The 25,860-nt window shown below is 51.2% G+C and overlaps 8 protein-coding genes across 8 annotated transcripts; 3 read left to right on the top strand and 5 right to left on the bottom strand.

Moving 5' to 3' along the window:
• Positions 1-312: 312 nt before the first annotated feature.
• PPTG_21588 (hypothetical protein) lies at positions 313-712 on the bottom strand (the record flags this gene model as incomplete). The annotated part of the gene is made up of 2 exons (XM_008898400.1): positions 313-496; positions 699-712. 2 exons carry the CDS (start codon positions 710-712, stop codon positions 313-315), a joined length of 198 nt encoding a protein of 65 aa, XP_008896648.1.
• A 2,697-nt stretch (positions 713-3,409) lies between these two features.
• PPTG_04221 (hypothetical protein) lies at positions 3,410-4,390 on the bottom strand (the record flags this gene model as incomplete). The annotated part of the gene is made up of 2 exons (XM_008898090.1): positions 3,410-3,935; positions 4,170-4,390. 2 exons carry the CDS (start codon positions 4,388-4,390, stop codon positions 3,410-3,412), a joined length of 747 nt encoding a protein of 248 aa, XP_008896338.1.
• Positions 4,391-6,143: 1,753 nt separating this feature from the next.
• PPTG_21589 (hypothetical protein) lies at positions 6,144-6,496 on the top strand (the record flags this gene model as incomplete). The annotated part of the gene is made up of 2 exons (XM_008898401.1): positions 6,144-6,222; positions 6,423-6,496. The coding sequence occupies 2 exons, from the start codon at positions 6,144-6,146 to the stop codon at positions 6,494-6,496; spliced, it is 153 nt and encodes a 50-aa protein (XP_008896649.1).
• Positions 6,497-7,043: 547 nt separating this feature from the next.
• Positions 7,044-8,868, top strand: PPTG_04222 (hypothetical protein; the record flags this gene model as incomplete). The annotated part of the gene is made up of 4 exons (XM_008898091.1): positions 7,044-7,180; positions 7,775-8,041; positions 8,078-8,258; positions 8,515-8,868. The coding sequence occupies 4 exons, from the start codon at positions 7,044-7,046 to the stop codon at positions 8,866-8,868; spliced, it is 939 nt and encodes a 312-aa protein (XP_008896339.1).
• A 7,664-nt stretch (positions 8,869-16,532) lies between these two features.
• PPTG_04224 (hypothetical protein) lies at positions 16,533-20,429 on the top strand. The gene has a single exon (XM_008898092.1). It carries the CDS (start codon positions 16,571-16,573, stop codon positions 20,156-20,158), a length of 3,588 nt encoding a protein of 1,195 aa, XP_008896340.1. The 5' UTR covers positions 16,533-16,570; the 3' UTR covers positions 20,159-20,429.
• A 20-nt stretch (positions 20,430-20,449) lies between these two features.
• PPTG_21590 (hypothetical protein) lies at positions 20,450-20,746 on the bottom strand (the record flags this gene model as incomplete). The annotated part of the gene is made up of 1 exon (XM_008898402.1): positions 20,450-20,746. The coding sequence occupies one exon, from the start codon at positions 20,744-20,746 to the stop codon at positions 20,450-20,452; it is 297 nt and encodes a 98-aa protein (XP_008896650.1).
• Positions 20,747-20,907: 161 nt separating this feature from the next.
• On the bottom strand, positions 20,908-22,557 carry PPTG_04225 (hypothetical protein; the record flags this gene model as incomplete). The annotated part of the gene is made up of 3 exons (XM_008898093.1): positions 20,908-21,768; positions 21,797-22,103; positions 22,181-22,557. 3 exons carry the CDS (start codon positions 22,555-22,557, stop codon positions 20,908-20,910), a joined length of 1,545 nt encoding a protein of 514 aa, XP_008896341.1.
• A 40-nt stretch (positions 22,558-22,597) lies between these two features.
• On the bottom strand, positions 22,598-25,571 carry PPTG_04226 (TKL/DRK protein kinase). Its single transcript, XM_008898094.1, has one exon. The coding sequence runs from the start codon at positions 25,547-25,549 to the stop codon at positions 22,697-22,699; it is 2,853 nt and encodes a 950-aa protein (XP_008896342.1). The 5' UTR covers positions 25,550-25,571; the 3' UTR covers positions 22,598-22,696.
• Between the last annotated feature and the right edge of the window lie 289 nt (positions 25,572-25,860).

Raw genomic sequence — 25,860 nt, forward strand, 5'->3', positions numbered from 1 at the left:
CTCAGCCTATGTACTGAGGCCACTGTTAACTCTACGAGTCATGTACTGAGGGTTTGTTAACTCTTCGGGTACTCCGTACCCATGTGTGGAACACACCAGGTGTAAACCCGTGTAACCCCGTTACAGCTGGAAAACACAACTTTGATTTGAAGAATCGACAAGAGCTGGTGCAGGGGCTTACCTGGCGTCGCCCGTGGCTGTAAACACAGCCGTCTAACGCATAGACAAACCCTATTCAAAGTAGTCGAGACACTGGACCCAAAGGATTCAGTCGATCTGGATGAGCCCACCAACAAGCCCACCGCAGCACTTCTAGGTGTTCCAACGGCTGCGCTGGTGGACGTAGTGGTGGTGGCTCCAGTATTTGCGGCGGCAGTGCCGCTGTTGGTGGAAGCGGCGTCGTTCACCTCGACGACGCAGAGCTGGCTGGGTCGACGATCGTCCGGCCTCCGCGTTGACGTTGTGAAGACTTAAAGTTAACTGAATCTGCACATGACTATTGGAGAGGGGTTAGCGATCGGTATACTTCACCTTCCTTCAATAGCCGCTGTACACTACTAGTAAGTGAGAAGAAAATTAACTTGATTGATTTTATCTTTATAGAACTCGTATTGAAGGCGCGTACATCAAGCACTCCTAGCACAAATATCTGGAGATACATCACTCCATGGTGCATCTGGGTACGAATCGTACATCACGTGATCTTCCCCATTGTGGTTTGTGTAGACGAAGACAAGCTTCTCTACGCGTGATGCTGTCAAGCGGTTTCTTCTTTTTGAGTGAATGAACCCGTGAATGGACCACGATCGTTCACTGGCTGCTGATGATGTAGGAATACAAAATAATTGCATCGCTAATGGACGCATGAGCTGGTATTTGGTTTGTCTCGTTGACCACCAGTTCAGAGGCGTGTACGACTGGTATCTATTCTTTTTCTCCACACTCCACCCCAGTTTGTCAGCCACATATTGAGTGATTTCAGCAGAAACCTTTTGTTTTTCATCAGGGTCTACTGTAATCATAGTGGCAGCGTCTGAAATGGCATCATCAAGCTCGTCATCTGTAAAACCACTTGTGCCCAGGCGTTGATCGAACAGATACCCAACTTTCATGGAAGGCGTTCTAGTTTTTCGCGAGTTTTTTTTCTGCTTGTAGATAGTGTCCAGTGTAGTATCTTCTAGAACCGCTTGAATGACGTGTTTGTTCCGCTAAACACTCTTCATGCAAGCTTCAGACGTGTACCAACGGGTAGGCACCGGCAGGCACAACCTGCGGCGAGATTCAAAGCTCAAGCCTTTCTGGATTTTCTCGAAATGATCCAGTAAAATGTACCGATTCAAGATATACTTAGATAACCAGATCGCACTATTGAGAACATTTTTCACAGGCTCCAACGCTAGTACATCCTTCATGATTAAGTTCATCATATAAGCTCCACATCCATTGCAGGTCAGACTGGGTCGCTTTTCCTTCAAGATACTCCATGCTCTCTTCATATTTTTTGCATTGTCCGTCACCACCCCACAGACGGCTCCAGCCCTCATGATCCCCTCAATCTCGACGATAACCTCCTCAACTCGATCAGCAATGTATTCGCCCGTGTGTTGATTGTCACCTGTAGCGACAGGGGACCAAAACACCGGGTTCATACGCGGTGAAGTGATAACAAAATTGACAATGCTCTGCTTGTTTGGGTTTGCCCAACCATCAGAAACAACAGTCACGTACGGCTCATTCTTGATAGCTTCAACCACTTTTTTCATTTCGAGTCCGTAGGTCGTGTCAAGTAATGGCCCAGCTAACTTGTAGCGAGAAGGAAGTTGAAGTCGGGCCGAAGGTGTTGGAACAGTTGCTTCATTTTGGGGTCCTCCAGTACACGAAATGAGATCCCCGTGGCGTAAAACGCCATCGCCAAGTCGAGCTCTAGCTCAGCTTGACTATACTCGTACAGCCGCTGTTGTTTGGGGGGAGTCTTGCGGGCCGTAGACGGCGAGCGTGGCGTTCCTATCGATCGACGCTTCTTCGTTCTTTTGGGCGTTCGCGCGATGAAGAAGCGTAGCGCTGCTTCACATCCGCGGGGAAGGAGCATTTGCGAACATGTCCTTTTAAATGTTTTCCAATTTGAGCACTTCGAAATAGCCTGTTGCAGTGCGGGCAGGAGACGTCGGGATGCTTCTTTCCTCCGCCCTTTGGTATCACGACCTTGAAAAGGTCTCAGATAGGAGATGTTGGCTTTCCTTTTGGCGGCATTTTGAAGAGGTTTGAGGCCGTGCAGTGCTAGAAGTGGTTTCTCGAATGAGTGCAAACTCCCAACGAGGTAATGATCAGCGAGGATACGGATTCCTGCAGCAAATCCTACTTATTGGACCTCTCCCTAAGTAGGCCTAATTAGGCCTACTTTGTGACTACTATTTAGTCAAAGTAGTCATTTACAATCCTAAGTACTACCGACAGGGCAAGAACTGACTGCTAGAGCAGTTTCCACTGCATCGACCAGTGACGGAGAAGAATCTGCTCAAGAAGGGGCAAGTCTTGGAGCGATATTGCATGAAGCGCGAGACCGATACTTTTGTCAACAAGGCACCCGCATGCACGAAAGAAGCACTGAAGAAAATGACGACGTATCTCTATTCAACTGCTGCTACGGCTTCAGACTATCAAGATGCAGCAAGCCTGTGTCTGCTGTGGTTTCTTTTCGGACGAGCGTCTGACCTCACGTTACTGCGCAAGGAGAATCTATCGATCGGCTCGGGGAATATCTTCTTCGTCCGCTTCATTCGAGTGAAGACATCCGAAGAGCAGGGTCTTTCTCTTTTCCCGGACGAGGACTTTACCACTTGCCCGCTGTTGGCCATTGCGCTATCCTTGGCGATGCAATCGGCGCCCACCGCTTTTCTCCTGAGCCAACTTCCCGAACAGCATACTGTGTCCCGTGCAGCCTTGACCCCAACAGCCCCTCTCATCGACTTAATGGATCATCCGGGCGTCGTCACACCGCTACAACCTTCGCCGGAGAAGGCGAAGTCAACAGAAGACGCACCAGGTATCCACAGCTACGTCAACCGTGTCTTGGGGAAAGTTTCAGCAAAGGCTGGTGTGACAGAGCATTTGACATCTCATTCATTTCGTCGGGGTGGGGCCCAACATGCCAACGGCGCTGGGATGTGTGTTAAGTGGATTTTCGACCGTGGTGCTTGGAACATGACGTCGGCGATCAAGGCCTTCGCGTACTTCTTCAATACTCCTGCAGAAGATTATAAAGTTGCTCGTGTTCTCAGCAATCGGGACCCTGAAGATTCCACATGAAGGTTAAGCTTAGTGTTCAATACGGTCCTTCCAATTCATACGATAACTACGGTTGATTAACTTGTAATACACGCTGTATTAACCCTTTTAGCCATGCCTATCCCTATGCTTCAGTCTCATTGAGCGTGTTGCCTTCCACAGCTTCGTCTTCGAAGATCTTCTTGCGCACAAGAAGACGGCGCTCCTTTTCGAAGGCAGCAACAACAGAGGCATGGAGGTGATGACGCGGCTCCCACGTTGGCTCCCAGTTGATGAGGTAGAACGTCTCTCGGTTCTGGCGCTTCCAATTTAGCAGCTTGCGGACGTAGTGCTTCTGCTCGCCTTCTGTAGCTGCGTCTCCGGGCTCAGCAGGAGGTGGCTCGACCAGCCACTCCCGTACGTCCTCCAGGCTCGCGCGGCTTGTCTTCCTCTCGGACAGTGAATCGCAAATGACGTTGATGGCTTCAGGCAGCAGGGCGGCGGAGGCTACAGTCGTGTTCATGGTAGGTCGCAGGTGGCGGATTGCCTCATCGCTAATTCGAAGCTTGAATGTTTTTGATGTAGCAATGCAGCACGACTTGAACTCCTTGTAAAAGCTGACGGCGTTCTTGGTGGGCTTGATCGATGGCATGAAGACGGAGTTCTGTGTGCTTGGGTGCAGATTTCAAACTGAGCGGCAGCACACGTGGGGCGCTCGATTGCAGAAGCATTGACTGAACCACATGAATAGGTAACATTGTATGTATTTACTTGCCGGAAACTAACTCAAAACGTTTGTTGTATGTGAAGGGGCTGGATCAAGAATGTGACCTGAACCTTGGAGTTGCTGATAGCGGAGAATGTGCTGGTTTAGACTGTCATCTTTGTGAAGTTTGCGCATGGACTTCAGGACATTCTGCGGGCCACGGGCTGTGATGTTGTGCTGCTTCAGGAACGTCAACAGCGCGGTTTCGGCACTCTCACCAAGCGTCAGGACATCGTCACGATATTGCGGGGAACTCTCAACAAGTTTGAAACCCCTTTCTAGAAACAGCTTGAGGAAAGCGACTACCTGTTTCGCTGTCGATCGCGCATGCTTAGTCTCTGGGTCAGTTGAACTCCACATCCGCGGTTCTTGAGTGTACCAAGTGTACCAAGCGTCTTTCAAACTTGAAGCCGGAGAGGTACGTCGTCGCTTGTGTGGTTGTTCACTGTTTGTACACTCACTTGGCTGCTGCGGTGCTGGTGTTCATGGATGTTTGTTACAGATCTTGGCTTCCATCACAGACAGCCGGGCATCTAGAGTCTTGTTCACCTGGATTATCTGTTCAATCATGGCTGTTTGATGACGAAACACGGGGTGCTTTGTGACGTCGGCTGTTGTGTCTTGTGCGACCGAGGTGTCAGGTTTGCTGGAGGAAACAGAGGCAAGGTATGACGACCAAGCGAGATCATTAACGGAGAACCCTCTCTCAACGGCACACGCCTCCAGACGTTGATTTGCAGGACTATCAGCTGCAAGCGCCTTCAGCGCGGGGTAGTGGTGGATCAGGTAGGTCATGAGGGTGTCCAGTACGCGCGCATTGACATTGTACTGTTCTAAGGCGAGTCCTGACGAAGCAGTGAACAGCGCTGAAGCAACAGATCGAATGTTGACTTTCGTGGTAGAATCAAAGGAATCGAGGTCTAACAGTTTGACGGTACAGCAAAGTTAACCTCATTACAGAGCACACTAAATGCACTTTAAGTACGGTGTCGAACACTCAGCTTAACCTCCTTGCGGAACAGCAATGTTAACCTCAACGCAAGCAAACACACCACGCATGACAAGCAGAGGAGGCCGCACATCGTACAAACACGTAAAAATGCAAAAATACATAATACCGTGGTAGCGGTCATATTGGACCAAGCAGTAGAGAGGGTGTATCTTGTGCCTTGCGAAAAAAAATCAAGAATGACACTGAGTTTGACTTGGCGGCACTCATACAAGCCAGTCGTTATAAAAAACCTTGTTTTAAAGGTTTTACCTACATTTCTAATGTGGACCACAGAGCCCATTTCGTAATTACGCGTAAGAAGTATGTAAATAGGGAGCGAGTGCTCCTATTACTGGACCCCGATTTCAGGGACGGCGTCTCATATGTCAATTTACTATGGAGCGTGAACAGCTCTCTTGGCTCTTTGGAGCCAAAACAATGCATTTTTAGTTTTTTTTTGCACTTTTCTCAGCCCACAGGCCGTTTCAGGGCCTGAGAATCCGGCTATAAAATTGGTAGAAAACGGTATTTGGCATGACGGCTGGCATCTCACATCCCAAAAGTAGATCCCCTAATCACTTACATAATTTCAACATTAATTATGTTCTAAACACTAAAGTAACTTTCTATGTGCTTGGTCGGAGCTGTCGGAGGTCGGAGTTTTTATGGTATGGACCATAAAGATTGGGCAGAAAAAAACAAATAAATTTATCTACCCCCCCCCCCCCCCCTCCCCCCACACCAGTATTAGTACTGTGGACGGTGGGTGGGGGGAGGGGCAGATTGATAAAATATACTTGACGTACTAAGGACCACTCCATTGGCTCCTCCGCAGTACTTCGAAATCGGATACAGCCGGCTTTCCGGACTTGCGCTCTGTTGGCCACTGCGTTTCGAAACTTCTCACATGAAATACCTTCACAGACATCGGTGTCGGATGGTTTTCTGACTTACCAGCAGCTTTCAGACTCCTTGCGAAACCTAAGTTCGGACGGCCCCACACCAGACGAGTCTACACCCGGCTTTCTACCCTACGCCCAGCTCTATGCTGCTTTGAGATACACGGTCATTCAAGAAGATGCATCTGACGGTTGCCTTACGTACATCCACCTAGCCCGAGCGATGCGCGATTTATCGCCATCGAGCTCGGGTGGTAGAGCTTGGACTGCCTTCGTTGAGCGCTGGAACACGGATACCTACGGTAGGTTCATTCAAATACTGGAAAGACTGGAAGCGACACACGGACTCTAATCACTTAGTGCACTGGCATGGCGTGCCTGCGAGTTGTCTTTGGGAGCAGACCGGCTGTGCTGTTTTTACGGCTGAGTTGAATCCAGTAGTTTTGAGTGAGCTGCAGGTAGTATTAAACGGTATTAACCCGCTTGTGGAGAGGTGTTGCAGTGGCGGGCTTTCGCGGACCCGAGCCAAAAACTGTGTTTCTTCGACCATCCAAATACAAATCCAAGGCGCTTTAATCGTCCTACAGCTGACGAGGTGGCTGCGATCATGGTCAACGGTAACTCCACTATTTCCTGGAACTTTTGTACGGTTGAGCCATTATGCTCACCTCCAAGTATTTTTCCCACCGGTGCGAGCAAAATAAATGACCGTGCGATGTGCCTTGATTGGTCAAAAATATGCGGACGTAAAAAGTGATTGATTTACTGTACAACCATGCGTGTGCATATGAGGCAGAGGACTATAAGGGACGACAGTTTGCGTACAACAAGGGAAGACGGGTACCCGAGATCCTCCTTTAAAAGAAAGAGACCTTCATTTCATCTTTTGCTGCTATGACCAACACGTGGCGAAGGCGCTAATGGACCTGCCGACCACAAGCCGACTCTACCAAGCTGCTATCGCTGCAGCCCGGTTTGCGGATCAAAGACTCGAGAGCCGGACACGTAGCGACTACAGCAGCATTCTTCGGCGGTTTTCAGCGTTCTGCAAAAAGCGAAGGCTACCCAGACTGTAACAGGGCGGTGCTCACCCTTGGGGTAGATGTAACGCTGGCTGTATTAGATGAGCGGCGTCCACGAGGACGCCGCTGAACCAACAAAAATGAAACCCTATCCTATTGGTCGCCGTGGTGCACGGCGACCGCGTGACGGATTCCCGTCACACAGACCCACTGAAGGAACGGTTTGTGGAGCTGCCCGGTGTGGTTGCAGCGTACATCAACTTACTCGCCACCTCCAACTCAAGTCAATGGCCCGCTGAAAAGCTTCGCGCTGCGCTTAGCTGGCACTACACGAAACCTGAGACGCTAGCGGGTGGCCACCCACACGATCGTTGAGTTGTTGAGACTTCTCCGGACGGCACCCCAGTACTTCGAGGAAACCCTGCACGCTCAGTAGCCATCACGCAGATTCTTGCCGGTCTCAGCAAGTCCAAGAAACGCGAGCGAACTCCAAAGCGTGCGTCCCCAATGTCCTTATTGATGCTGACAAAGATCATCACATTCTTGGAGTCGAATTCGATGTTCAACGATACCATGCGGCTGTGGTTTTCTGCGGTTTGTTCTCTCAGCTTCTATAGTATGTGCCGTATAAACGAAGTCTTGCTCATGAAGACGGGCGACATTCAGCTAGGCCTCAAACGAAAATCGCGCGTAGATGACAGTAACATCGAGTTTGGCTGTTTCACTATTCGTGATCGGAAGACAGATCATGATCCCCTCGCAAGTCGAACCTACTCACTCCATCACTCACGAAAGAAGAACGGGCAGCTGAAGCATTGACTTTCTTGGATAGATGGTTTACGTACGCGCGGAAGAAGCTTCACCACATCTGGCGTGGCAGCGACTATGCGTTTCCATCATTGACGAAGGTAATGTTGCTATCTGACATTGGCGAACCATTGAACATTATCGCTGAGGCCGCTGGAATCAGCCGAAACCTGCTTGGTGACGAGATTTGGTTTACATCCCACTGTTTCCGTCGAGGTGGTGCACAGTATCAGTTCATGTTTGCCCCTGAAGATCGACGGTGGTCACTGAAGCTCGCGAAGTGGTGGGCAGGGTAAGCACCAAGCGAAAAGTCCGAAACTATAACTAGATATCTGCTCGACGACGTACTGGATCGAGAAGAGAACCAGCTGGGCGACTCGCTGGCTCTGGATGCGGCGTCGTGCAGTAGCGCGACTCTTGAAGGTATACCGGATATCGACTATGGAGGCTCCCAGTTATCAGACGACACTACGCAGGATACTCAGCCTACGACCGAATCAGCAGATCGAGTTCGACCTCAGCGCTCTGTTAAAAAAAAATGGGTGCAGGATGAAAATTCGACTCGAAGCAGTCGTTCCTGACAATGTCGAAGGAAGATGGATGGTTGTTCATCTGGCTGGATCCGATAAACATAACCACCCACCTTCACAAGATCCAAGCTTTCATCCCGGTCATCGTCGGCGCGACATAGACCGTTTGATGCCCTCTGACCTGACGACTGCTGATGTCGTTGCTGCTCAAAACGGGGCTGGTGTATCTCTCCAGGTCGTTATCTCAACTATCCGTCGTGCTGATCCTACCAGCTCTATCATTGACAAAGCCATCTCCAATAGAAAGGACGCAGAACGACGGGCGGCGTTGAGAGGAGATTCGCCAACGGAGTTTCTGCTCAAGCAGCTCGAGACCAACGGGCTTTTCTACAAAGTAGACGTGAACCCCGACAATTCGCGACTTAGATCGCTGTTTTGGTCACACCCGGATATCCAAGACATCTACGGCTGGAACTCGGATGTCTTGATTTTAGACTGCACGTACAAGACAAATTCGTTCGACTTGCCTTTGCTCAACATTATCTCAATGACTAACACGAATAAGGTCTTGCCGATTGCGCAGTGCTGACTTCCAGGAGAGAAAGAAGAAAATTTCGTTTGGACCCTTCAACAACTGCGCGAGATGATTTCCAAGTAAGAAATTTCGCTCCCTACTGTTATCCTCTGCGATCGAGATCAAGCCTGCATGAATGCATTGGATCGTGTATTCCCTGAGGTGCCGTCTCTTGTCTGTCGCTGGCATATGAACCGGAATGTTTTGGCTAAGACACAGCCAATTCTTGGCCAAGTGGAGAATCCGCACCCAGCGTCAGGTCACGACAAATACGAGAATTCTGTGGAAACTGATCGGTTTATGGAGCTATATTACAGTGCACCAGATTCTCCCACCAAATCGGATTTTGTCGAAAGGCGTGCGGCTCTTAGATCGGCGAACGTTGAATTGGCGGAGTATCTTGATCATTGGTGGAAGTACAAGACTAATTTTGTGCGTGCTTGGACTTCTCATTATTTACAACTCGGCTACCGCGACACGTCACCGGTAGAAGGAACCCATTCCAAGTGCAAGAAGTGGTTGGAATCGTCAAGGGGAGACCTGCTTACTTGTTTCAAGAAGATGCTCCCGTGGTGGGTTTCGTGCATCTAGAATATCCGACTGGATATCGAGAGGGATGTGGGTTCAGTGTCGTATACGCTCCAGGACGAACGAGACTCCGCTGTTGTGATGTCCATCAGTCGCTACGCTCTGGTGGAAACTGCGAAATTGTGGGATCAAGCTGCCAAGATTGTTCGCAAAAATTCTACTATCGAGTCCTGTACCGGCATTTTCAGACGCACAAACGGAAGACCTTGTCTTCACGATTTGATCGAGCTCGTTAAATCGGAGCGACAACAGAAGCTGAAAGTTCAAGATTTCCATTCACATTGGTGAACTAGACGTGGACTAACAGAAGATTGCAGTGTAAGAATTTTAGAACCCACCCCAATTAGGCAAAGCAAAGGATCCAAGCGCCACAAGTCTAGCAAGCACAAGAAAGACCACGGCATTTCGGGGACAGCTAGGGGCGCTAGCCGACATGAATCATCCAGCCCCGCAACCAACTTGCCAGCAAACGTTCTTGGAACTATTGACGTCTAGCAATGACTATCCAAGACCACAACAGCTCCCCCTACCGTCTTTGGACTCTCTTTTGCAGCAACACGAAAGCGAACAAGGGAACGACCAAGCGGCATCAATCTATTCCGGAGCCTTCTTGCCGCCGTGAGACTGGGGGCTAGGCCTTTTTAGGCTGTACAAGGTAGTTGCAAGCGGACAAGAGGACATGCATATATTCACTTCACAAACAATCGTTAAAACGTTCAAACAATAAATGAAATTTGCATCGCAGTATCGTGACTTAGTAGTTAAATGTACATTCAAACTGAGATAATTGACAACAATTATGATAAAATTTTAATATACTAGATATGGCTCTGCAGCGTCCTAAACGTATGAGTCGTTGTGGCCGATTAAGTATGTATTTGGTATTTTCGATTTAAGTAACGCTAAGAAACTTTTTAGTTTAAATAAGACTAGTAGTTGACAAACTCAAGATCGTAATCTGCGCAGTAAAAGTAAATCAAAAAGTTATATTTTCAAAAACAAATAGTCAAGTATATTGAAAAGCGATTTTTGTTATACGAGATTGAAATTTTTTACCATGGAACCTTTCCAGTCCCAGGACCTGGCCACTCCTAGTGCCTGTCAAGTGTGGAGGAAGAGCCAGGACTGCGTCCGGCTCCAACCTGAGGCTCAAGTGCCTCCTGGACTTCTACGGACCATTGGCTGGCGAGCCGCCAGCCCCATTCTACTGCTAATCCTACGAATATACTACCGGGTTTTCTCACCGTGTGCTGCTGCTCACTCGGCAACTTGCGCAGCGCGCAGCAAGCAGCAGCACTCGGCGTTTTTCTCCCTGCTGGACTTTCAGTCCCCCGCAATTGACATTGTTACGACTACTTCCTTCATCGCCATGGTCACCACTCGGAGCAACCGAGGAGCGACCATCACTCAGGTTATGAACCCAAGAAGGGAAGCTGGAGGCCCAGCAAGGAGCTCGCGAAGCTCGCGAGCTTAGGACGAGTTGCAGTTGCCTGCAATAACAGACGAGGCACCCGCGACGTCGCAAGCGTCATCCACTCGGGTTGAGCAACAGCTCGAGCTTCTATTGGCCCAGTTTGGGACCGTCATGGCTACATTGACCAATCAGCAGCAAGTGCGGGATGTTCCAGCTCAAGAATCCTCGCCGCGTCCACAGAGACGGCTCATTCGGGAATTCTCAGCGGCTCGAGCACAACTGCAGCGAGTGTCAACGCCGTACGGGCCTCGCCGAGGAAATCCCAGCGCAGAAGACCACACCGCCGGCGCCAGCACTCGTCAAGGCGAGCCGCCAAGAACCCCGTCATCGTCCGTGGCTGCAGCGCAGCCAGGCCAGACCGAAGCCGGGATCGACTCCGCTACGGACAACGCAATGGCAGGTGACCACCGGTGCACGCGGTGCATGAACCAGAGCGGACATGTTAAGTTGAACGCAAGACTTACCGATGACAACTATCAGACGTGGCGCATCGAGATTTGCTCCATTCTCGACGCCGCGCACCTGTTGGACCCCATCATGGAGCGCGAGACGATGGCAGACCAACGTAACGAAGGACAGCGCGGCTGTTTTAAGCAACGACTACGCGTTGCTCAACGTGAACTAACGATGGGACTCAGTCAAGAACTACAGATGCGATTTACGAGTGTTATTCAACGGCTGATCCTATCCTACTGTGGCGTACACTGGAAGATCACTTCGACAACCATCCTGGAATCAACAGTGTGTTCCTCAAGCGCGATATGCTGAATCGACGTCTGCAACGTGACGAACGACTTGACGATTACATTCGGGACATCGACGACTACCAGCAGAGACTTCGCCGCTCGAACCAGCAGCTGCCTGAGTAAGAGGCCATCTCTATCCTGTTGTCGAACACCGTGGGTGTGTACCCTGCGGTGGTGAACGAGCACGAAGTACGCATTGGGCGCGGTGAATCCATCAGGTGGGAGCAAGCGATCGAGCGCCTTCGACTCGCTGACCACTCACGCCAAGAGGCCGAGCTACAGCAAGGACGTGGTGGAGGAGGACGTGCAGTCCAGCGAGATGTTGCATTTGTTGGTGGCCGTGGCAACGGTCGCCACGACGGTGGAGGACGTCGTAGCTCGAGCAGCAGCCAAGCTCGTGGCAACAACCGCAACAATCGTCGCAGCCGCAGCCGCAGCTCATCGCCGTATGGGCGAAACAAGCGACAGAAGAGCAAGAGCTCATCCCCTGCGAGGGACGAAATCGCCAGGCGCAAGGCGAAAACGAAGTGCAACACCTGTGGCGAACAGGGGCATTGGAGTGGCGACTCCAAGTGCCGACAGCGCGGCAACAACAACAACTCCGGTAACATCTCGAGCAACCCGCCGCGCAGGATGGTCGATGTGGTTACTGTGAAGACAGTCAAGTCGGCTGCACCGACTCAAGCTGAAGGACATGTACTTGCTGTGCGTGGTAACTTCAACTACAAGGACAAGGACCAGGAAGCTGCGCTTCAAGTACATCCGCGTAATGTACCGCATGTGGACGCCGCGCCAGTGCAAGAAAGTGATGAGCATCAAGACCAGTGAAGCTGAGAACCCCATGGCGTTGCTGCACAACCGCACGTGAACATGGATACTATCAAGGATATGGTCAGCAACTATAACTTTGACATCAACATGCAATCGAAGAATTTTGCCTCCTACGAATGCATTCCATGCTTAGAGTCAAAGACGAAGCGCATGAGCTACAAGCGCAAGCCGCCTCGCTCTGCAAAGCCATTGCAGAAGCTTTGCGTCGACTTATGCAGTGTTGGAGTCGATACTATCTCAAAGTCAAATCAATTTCTATTGATTATTGATGAAGCTACAAGATACAAGTGGGGATTTCTATTGGCATACAAAGACGAAGCTACGGACCTGATTCAGAAGCAAATTCGCTGGATTCAGAACAAGTTTCCGAAGGCGAACATCAAGACGCTGGTCTCTGATGGTGGTGGCGAGTTCGTCAACACGCAGCTTGAGGCCTTCTGCGAGGACCTCAGCATCAAAACCCGATCATCGAACCCCTACAGCCCGCAGGAGAACGCTATCGTGGAGCGAGCGAACCAGACTGTCATGCGGTAGGTCAGATCGATGCTACAAGCTACGCAGATGCCAGTCATATTGTGGGGAGAGGCCTTCATACATGCAATCGAGACTATGAACGTTACCCCTACGCAAGCGTTAAGGGACAAGCAGTCCCCGTACGAGGCTCTGTACGGTAAGTTACCAGATCTCAGCATGCTGCGCACGTCGGGATGCCTTGTGCATGCACACATTCCGGACGATTCCAGGCAAAGGAAGGAGAAGCTTACTCCAAGGACGCAGATGTGCTTGTTGCTCGGCTACAGCGAGAAGACCAAGGGCTACAAGCTGCTGAACCTGCGCACAGGATCAGTAACCACATGTCGTGACGGAAACATGAAGGCGCATGAGAAGTACACGGTGCACACTGTGTATATTGTGCAACTTCTTGCTAACACCTACGCTTATGGAGACTACGACTTACCTTCGGAGATCCCGATCGTGCCGATCCGGACGACGATGTCTACGTACCTGCAGCTTCCTGCAGAGCATGCAGAGAAGCAAGCAGCGGAGATGGAGAAGCTGGTCATTGCTGGAGAGAGGCAGGACCAAGGTGTTGAAGATGAAACCGAGTCTGCGACTCGAAGTGGTGACCCACAGCGGACAAGCGAGGCCGCAGAGAAGCCAGCAGCTTCAGTGGGAGGCTCCAGGCGGAAGAACACCAAGGGCGAGAGGAAGTAAGCGAAAGCGCGTGCAGATCGAGTGAGAGCCTCGAAGACCAAAGACAGTCGACGTGAAGCTCACGAAGACGAGAACTGGGAGCCACGCAAGGAGCAGAAGTCGTCGCCGAACGACAGCGCAGCTGCCTCGCGACCGAAGCGGAAGCAGCAACCCTCCGCCCGACTCAAGGACTACGTAGTGACGAATGTGACGAAACAATATGTTGAGGATGTGCTGATCCCCATTAGTCACAAGCATGCGGCAAGGTCAAAGAAGTGGAAGGAGTGGAAGGCGGCAATGCAAGTCGAGATGGACTCGCAGCTGCAGCACGGAACTTGGGTGCTCGTGCGCCGCATGGAGGCCAAGGGCAAGCGTGTCATCTCGTGCAAGTGGGTCTACGCACTCAAGAAGGATTCTACGGACCGGATCAAACGATACAAAGCTCGGCTAGTGATCAGATGCTTTCTACAACGCATGGGCATCGACTACAGTGAAACCTACGCACCTGTCATCAGGTTTGAGACGATCAGATGCGTGATCGTATACGCGTTACAACGCGGATGGGCTATTCTGCAATTCGACGTCAAGACCGCGTTCTTGTACGGTGATCTCGACGAAGAGGTCTACATGGAGCAGCCTCCAGGCTTTGGAGAAGACTCTACGCGCTACATATGCAGATTAAAGAAGAGCTTGTACGGGCTGAAGCAAGCGCCACGCGTTTGGTATAAGACATTGCACAAGTTCCTGACGAAGATCGGACTCGAGCGCCTCGACTTTGACTACGAACTTTACGCCAGGAAAGTGGGAGGAGAAGTCACCATGTTGCTCACGGTGTATGTTGATGACCTGCTACTACTCGGCCCTAGTGACCTTTGCGCTAAGGTTGCTAAGCAACTCAGAGAGGCGTACGAGCTCACTGCTCTCGGACCAGTCCAGTATCTACTAGGCGTGGAGATTTTGATCGACAGCGAGCGTCGACATGCGGTATTCTTCCCGCGGCAGTATATTAAGGAGGTGTTGAAGCGATTTCACATGCAGGGATGCAACGCGGTTGCAACACCGGAAGCGCTGCGCGCTGAGGTGGTCAAGGATGCTAAAGATGACTCCCCGCCCCCGTACCGGGAGCTCGTTGGTGCACTACAATATCTGGTCTCAGCCTCAAGGCCGGACATTGCGCACGCTGTGCGTCATCTCAACAAGTACCTGTCCTGCTTCGACCACACACACTATGCTATGGGTAAGAGGGTGCTACGCTACCGGAGTGGTACTCAAGACCATTGTTTGGTGATGGACATTGTTGCCGGGAACGACGTCAAGCTGACGTGTTACACCGACGTTGACTACGCTAATGACCCTGATGACCGAAAGCGTGTTAGCGGGTTCGTGAACGTTCGTCAATGGCAATGTGGTTTCGTACGGATCAAGGAAGCAAGAGATCAACGTACAGAGTACAACGGAAGCAGAGTATATTGCTATGAATGAAGGTACCAGATATCTACAGTGGCTACGGGGACTCTGTGAAGAACTATGCTGGGAGTTTGCGACTCCGGAGATCCTCGGCGATAACAAGTCGTGCATCTACCTGACTGCCAAGCCTGGCAAGCACAGCAAGAACAAGCACATTATGAACAAATTTCACTTGGTGCGCCACCTCGTGGAGGACGAGCAGCTACGGATTCGCCATGTTGGCACCGACGACATGATAGCCGACGCGATGATGAAGCCGTTGCCGAAGGACAAGTTTGAACATTGCCGTGATGGTATGAAGGTGCTGCGCATCGACCGTCACCAAGTCTCAGCTCGTTCAGTGGGAGCCAAACTTCATCGCCGCGTGTGAGCGCAAGCTACTACTACCAGTTCATGCATGCAAAGGACAAGAAGGAGAAGGAGTGTCACCAAGGACGAAGCGTCGTGCTGCAGCGCAGCTAGAAGACACCAAGGACATCGTGGTGAGCTCTGAAGGTGATCGTGTTGAAGCTACGCTTCGACAAGATCAAGTGGGAGTGTCAAGTGTGGAGGAAGAGCCAGGACTGCGTCCGGCTCCAACCTGAGGCTCAGGTGCCTTCTGGACTTCTACGGACCATTGGCTGGCGAGCCGCCAGCCCCATCCTACTGCTAATCCTACGAGTACTACCGGGTTTTCTCACCGTGTGCTGCTGCTCACTCGGCAACTTGCGCAGCGCGCAGCAAGCAGCAGCACTCGGCGTTTCTCTCCCTGCTGGACTTTCAGTCCCCCGCAATTGACATCGTTACGACTACTTCCTTCATCGCCATGGTCACCACTCGGAGCAACCGAGGAGCGACCATCACTCAGTGCGTCCTTTCACCATGGGCGTTACGTCTCAGTACGTATCTGAAATATTAAGCTCTAAGTTAATGGGCCGTCAGTTTTTAAGTGAGGAGGAGAAAGCGGCATACGCCACGCGTCCTCCTTGCCAGTAACATGCCTCGGCAAGTGACCTGTCACTTATTAAGCGTCCTTAAGTGAGGTGTTTGAAGCTTTTCTATTGGTTCCAAATTTGACCAATTATAGTGCATTCTAACACGAGCCTTGTCTGCCTCCTCTCCTTTTCTTCTATTCATGACGTCGTCGAGCTCCATGACTCGACAGAGGCCGGGATGACGTCAAGGTAGTTCCTTTTTAATCGAAGCTTGGCATATCGTGGTTGCTTGTTGCGCTGAAAACGCTGTTTAAAAGTAATTTTGCTCACATAAAAATACACTAAAATAATCCTGGCCTCCAAAGGATTTTTTTTAGCACGGAGGAAATATGAAAAATAACGCGGGACTTTTCGGCTTATCAAATTATTTCATAATTCCGTTTCACAAATTTACCTTGTCAAGATGATTTTTACTCTCAAATAACGTCCTACCATTCAAAACGATGGATGCACTACAGGCGGCGTGCGTGGCGCTGCACGCGCCGCCAACAGGCCCGGAGGCCGAGCGCCGCCGTGCAGAAGCGGAAGCCGTGCTAGAGCATTTTAAGCGCAGTCCCAGCGCTCTAGGTGATGCGATGACATTACTGCATGACACCCAGACGCCCCCGGTTGTGCAGTTTCATTGTGTAGCTACCATCCGCGAGGTAACATTACAGCGCTGGCCACTGCTGGCGCTGCCAGACAAGTCGCAAGCGCTCGATTTCCTGATGCAGCTGCTTCTAGAGCGCGGTGCTGCGCTGCCGAGATTCGTGGCAGCTGCAGCGCTGCAAACCGCGGTGCTACTGGTCAAACGCGGCTGGCTCGACCGCCTTGAATCCGAACGGACAGCAGTGTTACAGCAGATGGGTGCTATGTTGCAACCTGGCAACGCTATAGCTCATCGCCTATTGGCTGCCAAGTGGTTGCTGGCGTTCGTGACAGAGTTCTCGTCCGCATCGAGGGCGAGCAACATGATGCAGCCTGTGGAGTTCCACACCAAGTCACGACGCACATTGGAGAAAAGTGGAGGACTAAAGAATATTGTTGCACTTGCTGTGCCGCTACTGGAAGACTCTATTCGCAGCACGACAACGGCCTGTGGAGACGCTGGATCTGCGGGAGATGTACCCGTGGAACAATTGGAGCTGCTGGATGCAGCCTTTCGCCTTTGTGTAGAGCTATTGAACTGGCAGTTTGAAGACCCGCGTGTTGGAAATTTGACTTGGAGTTTGAGCGTCTCGGCGAACGATGACGATACTGGAAACCGGCCGGTACTGACCCCGCAGGCTTCTTGGAGACCGATTTTGGTGCGACCGGATTTGATTCACTCAGCTTTCAATACTTACGCTTTCTTTCGCAATGTAGCGGCCAAGAACGAGACGCTACTTCACTTGGCTAGGCAGTTCCTCATTCAGTTGGCGTCGCTGCAGGGCCCCATCTTCGAGCGCAAGACTGAACAGGTGCAATTTATGGGTGAAATCTTCCGTGGTGTCGTCACAGTTGTGCACAACCCATTTCTGGATCTCTTGGCGCAGAGTGATATTACTGGATATGAGCTGGCAACTCGCGAATTGATCGACTGCTGCCAGTTGCTCTTCCGTCTCGTTAACAACATAGGACTTACAGCGCTGCTTCAAGCTAACTCGGGACAACTTTTCTCTTCATTTATCGAGGAATTGGCCTCATTGACTAGTAAACTCCTACATTCAGCTTTGGAGCGGATTCAACGCCATTTACGTGAGAACCCTAATGAAGCGATTGATGAGCTTTGGGAACTCGAAGGCGTGGACATTCTGTTGGATGCATGGGTAGCCCTCGCAAACGACCCGCAGCTTTTAGAGGTGGGAGTCTCGACCTCCAAACCGGAGGCAGAACAGGCGCTGGCACTTCTCAGCGAGGCTTCGGCCCCGGTGGTAGAGCTCTACCTTCAGGTTCAACTGGAGTTGTGTGCTGTGGAGGCGCTAGCCGAACAGGATGAAGAAGAGGATGTAGAAGACAACGCCGCCAGCAGTGCACGGGAGCAATATGAGTTGGCTGCAGCTCTTGCCAGACTTAACTCCTCTGCATCAGCATCGTTGCTAGTGTCACTCGTGCAGTCATTGATGAACAATGTGCAGCAGGAGCTGACAAAGCTGCAAGGGCGTGATGAAATGACCCCAGTGTTATCACAACTCTTTGAGAAGCTGCACTTTGTTATCCTGTTTGTGGGACTTCTCCTTGCCGACGACTTTGAAGGTGAACGACCAGGTATCCCCAACCGAATTCACGCCACTCTTCAAGGCGTTGCCACTGCTGAAGAATCTCCAGTGGTTAATCTCATCATGCTGATCATGAGTCACATCCTTGAATTCGAAACAACCCGTTTGGCACAGAACCCGTCGAGTGACTGCGTCAGTCCCTTCGTGTCTGAAGGACTGATCAAAATGACTACGCGTTTGTGTGCCACGTACCTTTCCCCGGATGTTCTTGTGGACGCGGGCGAAGTGGCGCCAGCTCTTCTACAAGTATTTGGATTCCAGAACGGAGGCCGTGCTGGCGAACTGTTGAATTTCCTAGTTCAAAAAGCGACGGTATACTTACTTCACTGGCCAACGCAGCCCGTGGTCATGGAAAACCTAATCGAGTTCTTGCTGGTACTCTCCAACACGCGAGCCATCAACTCGGTCTTGAATTCGGAGATGTGGCAATCACTGGTTCAAGCCAATGCATCGGCTGGATCCTTCATTACTCCTACAGGCGGGAATGCGACTCCACTGAATACTGCTGTTGCCAGAGTCCCGGCTAATCTCCGTGGACAACTTACAGAAGCGGTGTGCCGAGCAGGAATGGCGTCAACGGATCAGAATATGCGGGCAGCTCACTTCCAGGCCGTGAGCCAACCTCTCGCGCAGCGTCTGCAGCAGCTCATCGCAACGCCGAATTTCGAGTCTAAGCAGACTGCAAATGATGTGCGTGTGAAGGAAGAACTCAAGCTGCTTGTGGAAATGTATTCGGGTGTCGCGCGCTCTACTGAATCAACCAGCCACGCTCCTATCACGACCTTCTGCCTGCCTGCATTGCCTGTTATTGTCAAGATTTTCCAGATCTTCCAGGGCGACTCACAGATTGTGAACCTTATCCTGAACTTCTTTTGCGTTATGGTGGAAGCGCAGTTGTGTTACCTCTCCCCTCGCGATGCGCTGCAGGTGTACACGGCCAGTGACGATCTCATCCATGCATACTGCCGTCACAATTTAGGCAAGAAGAGCATGTTGGGCGACGCTGAAGAAGAAAATTATACGGATCTGCTGGCTTTGCTTACGCTGCTATCGCATCTGGTGGCCAAGGACTTTATCGATTTCTCGGAAGACGCCACAACGCAACAGGAGCAGGCCGACGCTACTCGTGCTTCTAGTGTTGTAGCTGACGTTGTCTTTTCGGGCCTGCGCCAGGTGATCCCGCTCATGACGGAGCAGTTATTGGCTTACCCCAGCTTGAGCAAGCAGTACTTTACGTTAGTGTCGTATATGGTCGAAGTCTACGCGGAAAAGCTCGTTTCTTTGCCAAGTGAGCTTTTCCAGATGCTGCTGCACTCGCTGTTAATCGGAATGCGTCAGGTGTCGGTGGATGTGGTGCGCAACAGCTTCCAGGCACTCGGTGAGCTTGCTAGTTACCACTGGAAAGCACTGCAGAGCCAGAGACCAGGACTCGAGGCTCACCGCCAGCAGCACCCTGATATGTTTATGGCCTTCCTACGCGTTATTTTCCGCATGGCGCTCTTCGAAGACTTCAATCCCGTCATCCTGGATGGGTGTGCAGGCACGCTTTTCCCGCTCATTTTGATAGAGCAAGCGCGGTACTCAGCACTGGCTGAAGAAATTAGCCGCGAGCAGGCAAGTATGGACGCTGGCAGCCAACAGCGGTTGGCTGCAGCATTTGCAGAGCTCATTAGCTTTTTGACGCCCGGGGATATTGCCACTGGCACAGCAACCACGCGCAAGATGCGAATGCAGTTTAAGACCAACCTGTACGCGTTCGTAGCTGAGGCGCGGGGCTTCCTCCAGGTGAAGTAACATTAGATCATCATCTTGAGATTATTCCAGCGCTTAAATGATTTCTAGAATTCATGTGGGTTATCGCTACCCGAACGTCTACACCAACAAAGTTGAATCCACCATCGTATTGCCAATCTCGTCTCAGCAGCCATCAAGAGCTTCGCGATGAGGACGGGTTTATCAGCCAGTGCAGGCCTACACTTCAGCAGTTCCTCTACCTGTGCGTTGTCCGACCAGTCTCGAGTCGTTGTCCAGCTTTCGACAACGGCGGCTACACTTGCTCTCGCCATTAACACTAGCCCGTTGGCTCTAGTAGGAGGTGGGTTTGAACTGGCCACTAGTGTATCCACAGGCAATGTGTACAGAATTAATCACTACAGCGCGACGAAGTGCTGGGATCGATATGCTCTTCTGCAGCAGAAATGTCACCATGAACCCGAAAACACGCACATGCGGAAAAAGTTCTCTAGCAGAACGTCGTAGTAATCTTTCTGACAACTTGAGATTCGCAATAAAAATCATGTCGACAAACCACTGCGTTCCACCTTCCTCTTCAATTAGTGTTGGCAAGTTCTCAAAGTCTTGAGCAAGCTGTTCAACCTCCATTACAGGCTATAGCGTTGGGTTAACGAAATTGATACGCAAATACTCGAGCAAAGCTCAATTGGAACATCCATGAACAATTGAAAACATACAAAGGAAAGACGCATTCCCGTTAGTTGGCAGTAGTTTCAAACGGATGGAGCACGCCACTACCAACACAGTAACTAACACTCTGCATCCCGGTTCGTCTTCGCTTCCTCAAAAAAGTTGGTGCCGAGCAGTTCATCCGGTAAATATGTTTGATCTTTGAGTTCTTCTGCAGTATAGTGCGGGTTGTATTTGTATCCTTTGGCATACCCCAGCTCTTTCATCAGCTTTGTGGGGGCATTACGGATATGAAGCGGAACGTCCGGCAATGCGCCTTTATTCCACTCATGGATCGATTGTTTCGCACGTTTGTACGCAGCGTAAACCTCAATGGACTTTGGCGCACGCGCCAGCATCGTCGCAACATGTGCAAGCACGACGTCACACTCCGGCATCCCAACAAAGTGAGCGGCTTGATACGCTGATACTGCCATGGGAAGCAGTTCAGGAGCTGCTAGCCCGACGTCTTCGCTTGCAACTCGAATGAGCCGCCGAGCCACGTACAGCGGATTTTCACCGCCTTCAAGCATGCGGGCCAACCAGTAAAGTGTCGCGTTTTCGTCGCTGCCTCGAATCGACTTGTGTAGTGCACTAATGACGTCGTAGTGCATATCGGCGTTTCGATCGTAGAACAGTGTTTGCCGATGAGCAAAACAGTGCTTGACGTGGGTGGCAGATACCCGAAGCACTTGCTTCTCAGCATCCATGGGGGCGGTTTGAAGTGCCATTTCCAAGCAGTTCAACGCAGCTCGGGCATCACCAGCACACTGTGTGGCCAAGTACTTAACAGCCTCGTCCTCAGCTTTGATGGACACTTCATTTGCATTGTCGTCCTGGTCAAGACTGCCGCCATTTGACTGAGTTTCCGATTGCTTAAGCGACCGCACCCCCAGCTGCGTGATCCCGTAGCGCACGTCGTATAATTTTCTCGATAGACTCTGGCGTGTGTTTCTTTAGTGTATACACCCGGCAACGACTCAGTAGTGCGTTGTTCACTTCGAACGACGGGTTCTCCGTTGTAGCGCCAATCAACGTAATGGTGCCGTCTTCTACCGGTGGCAGGAAGAAATCCTGCTGACTTTTGTTAAAGCGATGGATCTCATCAACGAAGACGATGGTTCGTCGACGGAACATCTTGCGTTCGCCTCTAGCTCGGTCCACGGCGTCCTTCATATCGCCAGCCTTGGACGTCGCACCCGACAAGCTAATGAACTTGCAGTCAGTATTCTTGGATATCACATGTGCCAACGTCGTTTTACCGCATCCTGGGGGTCTGTACAAACATTAAATTCATAACGCAACGTCAATGCTTTACCACCCCTACCATCCCATTGCATTCACTCATCCTACCCCCATAAAATCATATTAGGCACTCGATCAGCTTCAATTAGCGCAGACAACAGGCTTCCTGGGCCTAGAAGCTCCTCCTGACCCACCAGATCATCTAGATCTTTGGGTCGCATCCGCTCTGCCAATGGTACAGCAGACACATCATCGGTTGTCGAGCGTTTGCGCTTCTTTAAAGCAGAAGACGACGGAGAATTCTGAGGTGGTGGACTTCGATTGGGCGTTCTGCTGGTCGTTGGAGACTTGGTCTTGGCGGATGGCGATGGTGAGCGGAATTGCGTCTTAGGCTGGTCCTGCTTGGCCAAACATGCGTCTACGTGCAGCATGAGGTTCTCAGCGCGAACATGCCGCGAACAGATCGGACACTCCGTGGTGGCCATGTTTCGTCCTTGATCTAATTATCGAAAATGGACTCAAACTAGCCAATAAAAGATTTCTTGTACATATATTCAACCAATCACATGTATTGGCGGGAAATACTACTAGTTTCCCGCCACAAACAATACAAAACCTACTCACTTATTGGGTACCAAGCAGGATGGTTGCCGGCCCTGCGTCGAACTCGTCCAGGAGGTGTCGGTCCTGCGTTGACGTGAGATCCTCCTCCTGCAACAAATTGGCAGTCAGGATGTTGTCTTCCGGGATTGCGCGGTACTTGCGACGGAAGCGGTGGCGAGCTGGTTTGCGGGTGTTGGGCCGCTCTCCTAGCTTCCGGCAGGCACATTCCTCCGTCTCTGTGGTTCCGTTGCTAGCAGCCTCTACAAACGCGACGTCACTGTCATTCAGGGGCGAGTCTGACGTGGTGTTAGCGTCCCATTCGGAGCTCTTGGAGTCTTTGCCCGTACTTAAAGCTGCAGTTGTCAGCAGTGGAGGTGTTGGGTCCGATGGTTGATGCTGACGTTGTAGACTCTTGAACCACCCGGGAGACTGCACAAGCTGCGATGGCAGCGGAGCTCCTAGTGTTGAGCCCGGACGACGTGCTGCGCTGCCTCCAGTGCCGCCTCTACTTGTGTGGCCGTCGAGAACGACGAATGGCTGGCAGATGTTAATGTTGTCTTCGTCGAAGTAGAACATGTCGTCGCTGCTGCTTTTAAAAGGTTGCGAGTGCTTGATGTGGTGCATGAAGCCGGCGTTCATGAACATACTGCCAAGTCGGGTGGCTTCACCCACTGTTGCAACCGCTTCAATATCTTGCATTTTCCTCGCCGCTTGCTCACCGGTGAAGCTCTTGGCGTTGGCCCCATTGCCGCCACTCTTCATCATGATCGAATCACTCTCCATTTCCTCGCACATCTCGAGTGCAAAGACCGAGCAAACCTCTTCTTGAATCCGTTCAAGAGCAACTACGATCTTCTGAGCTGATGGACGCAGACGAGCTTCCACGTGCCAAGAGCTCGTAATGAGCTCTGCCAGACCAGCATGCAGTTGGCTGTCGAGCTCAGGCCTGGCACCGGCCATTACGGATTCGAGGACACGCAGGTGGTTGTTGTTCGTGCCAGGGTACTTTTCAGCGCCCGGATTGAGGATATCCCACATCGTGATCGCCAGTGAGTAGACATCAGCAGACTCACCGTATGAAGCTACTCCTGCTCGTCCATTGATGATCTCTGGAGCCATATAATCGACGGTTCCTTTGACAGTCATTTCTGGAGCTGCCTTGCGCGCTGGAGGGGGTAGTATTGGTATCGTCCTCGATCTTTCTTCAGGGGTGCCAGGGGGTGTCAATGGGATCCCCCTGCCACCATGTACGCTGGAATCTGCATTCGAAGTAGACTCCGGGTACTCTTGATAATGCTCTACATCATTCGACCCACTGCTCGTAGCAGCAGTAGCGCCTGCCGCTGATGCCGATGAAGTAACAACAGCCGTGCTCTTGGTGTCGTTTAGGTTACTCACCTCCCACGAGATATTGGCTTTGGGTAGACTGCGGGACTCGCCGAAGTCTGTGAGCTTGACATTGCCTTCGACATCAACAAGAAAGTTGCTTGGCTTGATATCGCGATGCACGAAAGCCGGAGAGAAGCTATGGAGATACGCCACCGCTCGAGCAGCATCCAACATATAGCCCAAGTTCAGTAGAAACTGTTGACGTCGAGGTTGTTGCTGTCGACGTGCCATCGCCTGCGCAACCACATCGAGACTCCCCACGCAAAGTTCAGACACCAAACAGATCGTCGGAGGTGAAACACACATTCCGTAGAACTTGACAATATTCGGGTGGTTGAGTGCACCGCAAAGAGCAGCTTCGTGGGAGAACTCGGCAACAGTGTCTTCAGTCACGCTGCTGGGCGTGTACACTTTGATCGCAACCGGAGTCTTCGGGTGCAAGAATCCATTATAAACCACAGCAGTGGAGCCGACACCGATACGCTGCTTGATGTGGAGAACGGAGAAGTCGATAATATACTTCCGGTGCATCTCAATCAGCACATGAAGGCCTTGCGATGACACTCGCTCGTGAATGTTTCCCTTGCGGAAAAGTGCTTGGAGGCCAACTGCTCGCTGGCCGAGGCCTCGCCAGTGCTCCGTGTCAGCCTTTAGCAAACGCCACACGAATAATGGGCAAAGAGATCCCCACAAAACGTGAATGTAAATCAACACGTAGCCTAGGTGCAAGTTCTTGCTGTTGAACGCGGTGTGGTAAGCGAACTCGAGAATTTGATAAACAATGCCAAAGACACAGTACTCGCGCAGAGTACGCTTACTGGCGCGCGCTGGTGGACGAACAATCACGTAAACGTACAGTGGGAAGATAAGGAAGCGAGCTATGGCCACAATCCAAAAGTTTGAGGTCGAGTTCTCGTTTTGGCCGTTAATTGTAGTGAACCAGACGAATGGCAACGCGTAACACGCGAGAACGATCGTGATGGTAAGCGATCGCATTAACGCTGGCATCGAGACGCTCTTCTGTAGCATGAAAACTAGCGCCAGCTCCATCACAAAGTGGCGTCCAGCGCTTTGTGCCTCAGTTGCAACGTTACCATAACTCGGAGCGTAGAATCTTGCGATTAGCGCGATCATGAAGTACAGGGCGTAAGTACCCGTCGCAGCACACAAAATCCACAGCAGCGGCTCAAATGCAGGTAGCAACGTTTTCCGCGAAGCTTCAGAGTCACCCTTGAGCGCGACGTGGCGGTTATGACGCATGTAGGCGATCAGCGCCGCAGACAGCAACGACATTGATCCATAGCTCACCAACAAAACAATCATGAGCACCACAACCTGTCGTTTGGAGTAGTCAGATAGTCCATCGTCCTCAACTGATGCAGAGTCACTCAATTCTGAATCTGCAGGCGTCGAAAGAGCTACTACAAGAAGCCGGGGAACAGCCTCCCGAAGATTTGGTGTTGCTTGGTCTAGTAGAGTAGTCATTGCGCTTGCTGCTGTCCTCCCCTCTTGGAAAAAGGAGTTATGACGACACGTCAAAAGTAGGAAAAGCTTCAAGGCGTGACAATCGAAACGCCCAAGAAGAGACGGTTGCACTGCATGCAACGCGTCGTGTCCTAATGGGAAAGAAGAGAAACGGTGGTAGAAGGTTATTTTTCTGTAATGCAAGTCTTGAATAACGAAGGGCTCCAGTATATGTAGTGTGTATTATGCACGATGAAGATGACCCCTTGTGTCAGTTAATGAAACTGAACTCTTTAGCCATGAAGCCGGTTTATCATTCTTAACTCCAGCGT

The sequence above is a fragment of the Phytophthora parasitica genome, assembly GCF_000247585.1.
Source record: "Phytophthora parasitica INRA-310 unplaced genomic scaffold supercont2.6, whole genome shotgun sequence".
Taxonomy (NCBI): Eukaryota; Oomycota; class Peronosporomycetes; order Peronosporales; family Peronosporaceae; genus Phytophthora; species Phytophthora nicotianae.